Source organism: Vespa mandarinia, chromosome 13 (genome assembly GCF_050613455.1).
Source record: "Vespa mandarinia isolate Hongniang chromosome 13, ASM5061345v1, whole genome shotgun sequence".
In the NCBI taxonomy this organism is placed as follows: Eukaryota; Metazoa; Arthropoda; class Insecta; order Hymenoptera; family Vespidae; genus Vespa; species Vespa mandarinia.
In genome coordinates, this window is record NC_140822.1 from 1,357,501 (window position 1) to 1,365,000 (window position 7,500).

The following is a 7,500-nucleotide window of genomic DNA, read 5'->3' on the forward strand; positions in this document are numbered from 1 at the left end:
TTTCTCTCTCTCTCTCTCTCTCTCTCTCTCTCTCTCTCTCATTCTTTCTCTCTCTTTCCTTATCTCTCTCCTTTCCATGTATATATGTAATCATCTGTTATCCTTAAAATCTATTCTTTATAAATTTCTTAACTAATATTAATATATACATACATACATACATATATATATATATGTATATATGTATATGTGTGTGTGTGTGTGTGTGTGTGTGTGTGTGTGTATGTGTGTGTATAAACCATGTGATTTGAAGTTTTGTTTCAGGATATTTCAACGAATGAAAGAAAGAAGGAGAGGACTACTCAAGATATCGATAAGTCTCTACATTGACAAACGATTATAGTAAACGTATTATGTATTTTGAAATATACATAAATACGTACATAAATACATTCATATATACATACACATATACATATCTATATATATATATACATATTTTTATACATACTTTTATACATACATATATACATACATACATTTCTTATTTAAATATTTCTTTGATATCGAAAAAAGAAAAAAAAAAGAAAAAAGAAAAAGTAAAAGAATGAAGAAAAGAGAAGAGAAATTTTTTTAACAAAATTCGATTTTACTGTTTCAGTATCGTCGTCGTGGCTGGCCAAAACCATTTATGGTTACAATACGAGCAATGGGATTTCTTTGATGGACAATCAACAAGATTACAACATCGATCATCAATCTGATCGACAATATCAACAATATCAACAACAACTATTACCACAACACAGTCTCATTAGAAGGAGGAATGATCTACGAGAGAGAAGATTTATATGTCATGATTGTGGAAGATCTTATATCGTTTCTAGATCATTATCGAGGCATAGAAAATTCGAATGTATCAATGCCAAACCAAAATTAGCATGCGATCTATGCCCATACAAGACCCCTCACAAATGGGCAATAGAAAAACATAAGAAGAAGCGTCACATTAATTTAATACGGGATGATCCATTTAATTGGAATAATTTCGATAACGCTAATGAAAAAATTTAGGATTATTATTTTTTTTTTCTTCTTTTCATTCCTTTTTCCTTCATTTTCTTTTCATTAATTTTCCTTTCCTTCGTTCTCCTTTTTTTTTTTCTTTTTTTCTTTTTTTTAAAAGACTGAACACTTGGGATTAAACATACACAACATGAGACAATAGTAAACGATCAAGACCTTTGCTGGACGCATATATGCGCCCATAGCAGTCAAAGGTTTAAATTCTTTTTTAATTACAAATTATGAACCACCAAGATAGAGATAGAAAGATAATTATTTAAATAATTTCTCGTGTCATCTATTTCGAAGTGATATCGCTCGCTCATTCTTTCTTTTTCTTTTATATCATTACGTATGTTCAAAGCGATTATGAATCGTTTTATTATTGCCTAAATAGAATTAAACTTAATATATGGATTAAATTATTCTTGAAAAGATGAACAAATGTTGTCTAATGTAATGAGTCATGTACATGTGTAATTTATAATTTATATTCTTATATCACTCGAAAAGAGTGTTTAAATATAAAAATAAAATGTAAAAGAAAAAAAAAAAAAAAAAAAGAAATAAAGAAAAAGAAAGTTCACTCGTTCTTAGAATTGAGTTAAAACATTTAGATTTTTAATGTTATATCGAAATTGGTTTTTTTTTTTTTTTTTTTTCATCTTACTTCGATATACAATGAAAAATCTTATTTGTCTATGATCATGCATAAAAATCTCAATAATTTATTGTAAAATATTTTATACGACATATGTATTTAAGAATAAAAGAAATTGTGTCGTTCTTTTTTTTTTTCGAGATCTTATCTCACGTGATAACGTGTAACGATTTAATTAGATAATTATTAATAAGTAATGAATAATTTTTCTCATCATATTTATATATATTTTTATTTATTATTAAATCTTATCCAATGAAAAATAATTTTCGATATAATATACATATTTCGTATATTTATACAAAATTATTTTTCATTTGATATAGACTAATAATTATTTATATATATATATATATATGTATGTATACTTGTTATAATATTTGTTTTAGATAAGAAGAAAGAACAAACGTGATAATCTGTTGAACATCCGGAAAAAGGATAAAACAATCAAATGATTAATTATTTCTTGTTTCTTTTTTTTTTCTTTTTTTTTTTCTTTTTTTTTTTTTTTTAAATCCTTGTACTGACCAATCGAACGTTTTCTTTTTTTTCAGATAAACGAGAAGACATATGGCGAAAGAAGGAAGAAATCGAAAAGAAAAAAATAGATAATAATTATTCTAATAGAATAGACTAATAGACAAGATTTACTTCGACAAGATGATACCTCTGCAAAATATGTGACATATTCCTTTTTTTTTTTTCCTCTTTTTATTTTTCAGATACAACTCTGGAAAACTTGCAAATTTCTTCTTCCTTTTTTTTTTTTTTTTTGCTTTTCTTTTTTTTTTTTAACCCTCCCATACATCGATACTTCTTCATTCCTGTAAAAGTATCGTTTCGTTGCTATGATCAAATAAGGTCCGTGTGAACGTTCGAAAAATAAATATTACAATTGTTAATATTCCAGAGGGATTTGACAAAATAATCGAATTTTATAATAATATTTTCTATCATACGACGATATTTATTATAATGTTTTCTTATTTCAGTTTCACAACTTACGATCACAAAGTCGCGCACTTCAAGGAATGTATTTTGATCACCCTTTCATAATCCTCTATCCTATCTTCCCTTTTATTTTGAGGATTAAAAATCCTGAGATAATTTCTTACAGAAAAAAAAAAAAAGGTAAAAGAAGAAGAAAAAAAAGGGGGCTCGATCGAGATTCAGCGAACAATTGATCAAAATGGATTCATTCCAAAGAAAAGAAAAAATAAATAAATAAAAGAAAGAAGAAAAAGAAAGAACGAAAAAAAGTATACCATAGCAACGTAGATTAAAAACGGAAAAAAAATATAGTAATAATAATAATAATAATAATAATAATAATAATAATGATAATAATAATAATAATAATGATAATAATAATAATAATAATAATAATAATAATAATAATAATAAATAATAAACAGAAGAAGGTCTCTTGATTTATACGACACTTGCTTTTCTTTTCATCCCTTAGTATTTAAATATTCGTTCGTGGAGAAGGAGAAAAAAAGAAAAAAAAAAAAAAAGAAAAGGAAAAATCAGTAAATAAATAAATAAATAAAAATGAAAAAAAAAAAAATAAAAAAAAAATAATAATAATAAAAAAGGTAATTGAGAGGAGTGTGTTTCGCAGGTGTTCATCATCGAACGACCAAAGCAAACAAACAAGTAAACAAACAAACAAACAAACAAACAAACAAACAAACAAACAAAAATAGAAAAATGTCTGTTCCTAAATTTAGAAATGATCGTTTATCGACTAATCTGAATTGTTTTGGTTCCAGCTTACCGGAAGATGTACATGGGGGATCAGGTTCTTGGTTACACCTGTACGATGTGCAGCAAATTCTACAAGATGTGGAGCAACTATTTGAAACACAAATGCGAGCCGCCGCAGTTCAAGTGTCCGTTGTGCCCGTTCGCCGCGTTCAAGGCCTTCATCCTGCATGCCCATCAAGCCGAACAACATTTCAAGCGAACCTCGCCGAACACCTGAGATATCATAATATCAAACGTATTCGATGTCAAACGAAGAAGGATCCAAGTGAATTTGCCTTAAAAAAGAAAAAAAAAAAAAGAAAAAAAAAAAAAAAAGAAAAAAAAAGAAGAAAAGAAAAGAAAGAAAAACAACGCGCGCGCGTGAGCACACACACATACACAACAAAACACATATATACAAGAGCGCGCGCGCGAAAGAGAGAGAGAGAGAGAGAAAGAGAGAGAGAAAGACGATTATTATTTCCCGTCGAACGTCATGTTCTTCGAACATTTTCACTCGTGTTCCTTTCTTTTTTTCTTCTTTTCCTTTTCTGTTTTATTTTTTCTTTTTTTATTTTTTTCTTTTTTTTTTTTTTTTGCTTTATTCCTTTTTTATTTTTTTTTATCTCTTTTCTTTTTTTTTTATTTTTTTTTTATTTTTCTCGACTTTCGATTGACACGTATCATTGGTAAGTATCGATATCACGGAGTATCATGATTTCTTTTCTAACGTTTCACATGATCAATGTGATAAATATAATCCTTGGAAGAATTTTACGTTAAATTTATAATATAATAATCATAATTTATTAAAATATTTTGTGACAATAATTGTCATATAAAATTATTATCATTGATGAACGTAACGGGAAGCGCAAAAGTTCCTAAGTGATAATTGAAAGATTCTAAAGTAAAGAAGAAGAAGGAAAAAAAGAAAAAAAAAAAAAAAAAAAAGGAAAACAAAAAAAGAAACAAAAGAACTCGTAAGCTCTTGCAATTTAACAATCTGATCAAAAAGAAAAAAAAGAATAATAATAATGAATGAACGTAATTATGAAAGTTTATAATTTGCAATGCGTGCTTTCGATACTTGTCAATAAATTCGAGATAATCGTTATCACTCGTTATCACTAGTCCACGTGATAAAATTATATCAACTGAGTGGAGCTCAGTGGTCGAACATTAATTCTCTCACGTTTAGTTCCTTTTCTTTCTCTTTTTATTTCTCTTTCTTTCTTTCTTTCTTTCTTTCTTTCTTTCTTTCTTTTTCTTTTTTCTTTCTTTCTTTTTTCTTTGTTCTTTTCAAGTTCCCATCGTCAAATCAAACCTGCCAAATCGTACGTAATAAGTAGAAAGAGTTTTCAAAAGAGCTCCTTTCGAAGTTGGTTCTCTATATATACATATAATTTTTTCGCGTTGATAATACACGAACGTGACGTGTCGTCATAATGTTTGATAGTTCCTAATGAAAGCAAAAAAAAATATAGATAAAGAAATATATATATATATATATATATATATGTATATATATATATATAGAGAGAGAGAGAGAGAGAGATAAATAGATATATATATATATAGGAATTAAAAAAAATATATATATAAAAAAGTAAAAAAAAATTTTAAAAAGAAATAATAATAAACAAAAAATATCCTTTAGATAAGTAAAGAACGTCGATCGTGCTCGCGGCATGTTAGCGCCTCTTTTCTTTCCCCTTTTTTTTATTTTTTTGTTTTTTTTTTTTTTTTATTTTATTTTTTATTTTTTTTAATTTTCTCTTCTCCTACACTATTTATTCTCCTTCTTTGCCCGAGAGGGAGAAGGGTGTTAATTTTTCTTCTTTTTTTTTTTTTTTTTTTTTTTTTTTTTATTCTCTTTTTATTATTTTTCTAATTGCAAGGACCGATCGTAAGAAAAATTATTCGATCGAAATACGATCGATAGAATTAATTTTCAAATCAAAAAAAAAAATCGTGCCGTTTATTTTTCCTCGGTCTGCTTTTTGCTGTTTTATTTTTATTTATTTATTTTCTTTGTCATTTATTTTTTTATTTTGTTTTTCTTTCTTCCTTTGCCCCCTCCCCCTTCATTATTCTTCCTCCCTCAGCTTTCATATTTTATTTAATTTAATATTCCTCTTTCTTTTTTTTTCTAATTCTTTTTTTTTTTTTTTCTTAATTTTTAAAATATCTTCTTCTTCCGTAGCTTCGAGTTTTAATCGATAATAATCGATATCAGCTTGTTTCGTTTTACCTTTTGCTGCGTGAATAGTTAGAGGGAAATATTTCTATTATTTTCTCGTTTGTTTCTATCTCGTGTCTATTACTTTTTTTTTTTTGTTTTTGATTTCTTCTTTATTTTTTTTTTCTTTTTTTTCTTTTTTTTTTTTTTTCTTTTCTTTTTCTTTCTTCTTAACTTTCTCGTGTTCGTCGATGGTGTTTTCGAACAAAATAGCCGACTGATTTCACACTTTGTTTTTTTTTTCTCGATATTTAGATTTAAGTACAAGGAAGTGTACACGTATACACATCACACACACACACACACACACATATATATATACACACACACACACACAGATACACGAATTAAAATCATTGATTTTTCACGTACGTTAATAACGTGATGGATTGCACGGACGAACATAACACAATCTGTAGTATTTATAAATGTATGTATTTTCGTAATACTACCACAATAAAGTATCAGTAGTGAAAGTGAGAACTTTCTCTGTATTTGTGGAGTGTCGCTTCGAAATAGACGAGCAATGATTTTTTTTTTTTTTTTTTTTTTTTCTTTTTTTTTATTCGTTAATATTTGATTGAATGAAAGAAGACACAAACAAAAAATGGAAAGAAGAAGAAGAAGAAGAAGAAGAAGAAGAAGAAGAAGAAGAAGAGGAAGAAGAAGAAGAGAAAGAAGAAGAAGAAGAAAAAGGAAAAATGAAAAGAAGAGAGAAAGAAATACGATCGAAAAGAGATTCTACCACTTTTGTCTTTCAATTTTTTTTTTCTTTTTTTTTTTCTCTTTTTTTTTCATTGTTATTATTTCTTCTCTTCCGTCGTGTTTTTCCTTTTCTTTTCTTATCTTTTTTCTTTTTTTTTTCTTTTTTTTTTTCTTTTTGATTTTCTCTTTTCGCGCATATAAAGAAAAAAAGAGAAGAAAAGAAAAGAAAGGAATAAAGGAAGATAGAAATGATTATGATCTCTGATGAAATTATAGAGAGAGAGAGAGAGAGAGAGAGAGAGAGACAGGTGGCAGAATATTTTTCAAAGAATGATCACTTCTCGATTGTCTTTATTTCTGAATGAAAAATAATGAAATGTCGAGGCAAACCTAATCAATGATAATACAGTGAACGCTACCAATGAGTTTATCATTTATTTTCCAGGTTATCATCATAGGTGCTGCGAGTGCATGAAAACGTACAGATCTCGGATGGCCTTGAATCAGCATATTCGAGAGGAATGCGGCAGGATCATCTATTCTTGTAAAATCTGTAACAAGATCATGCCGATGAAATTTATCATGTTAAATCATATGAAGAAAGAGCACGGTTTAATACTTTAAATATCGTAAAAGAGAATTTTTCTCTTCCATTTTTTTCTTCTTTTTCGTTCCTTTTGTTTATTTTTTTTTTCTTTTTTTTTTTTTTTGCTGCACATTGAATTATCATAAAAATATGAGAAAGAAGAAAACGGCAAGAAACGGACAGGAGAAAGAAGAGAGGCAGGGCGTTTTATTTTTACTTTTTCTTTTTTTTTTTCCTTTCTTTCTTTCTTCTCCTTTTTTCAATCACTGACATATAAAACGTAGACGATAAGAATGAAAGAAGAAAAAGAGAAATGATTGATCTGTCTGTAATTTTCAAAGAAATATTTTTTCTCCCCAATTAAGCACATCAGGTATGCTTACGTATGTGTGTGCGTGTGTGTGTGTGTGTGTGAATGTGTCTTCGATAAAAAGAAATGATAAGAATAAAAAAAAGAAAAAAAAAAAAAACAAACGTTATTAATTCTATTTTAATTTCATTTTTTGCCCAATTAGACTCATCAAATATATTCGATAGAAAGAGAGGAAAAAA

The 7,500-nt window shown here is 27.3% G+C and overlaps 1 protein-coding gene across 1 annotated transcript in view; it reads left to right on the forward strand.

Annotated features, from left to right (window-relative positions):
* Positions 1–1,437, forward strand: part of LOC146872569 (uncharacterized) — a 3,442-nt gene extending 2,005 nt beyond the window's left edge. The window contains exon 2 of the mRNA XM_085661050.1: positions 602–1,437. Within this exon, the coding sequence (XP_085517176.1) occupies positions 664–1,014 (351 nt within the window). The 5' untranslated portion in view covers positions 602–663 and the 3' untranslated portion in view covers positions 1,015–1,437. The remainder of the gene's footprint in view (positions 1–601) is intronic.
* The last annotated feature ends 6,063 nt before the right edge of the window (positions 1,438–7,500 follow it).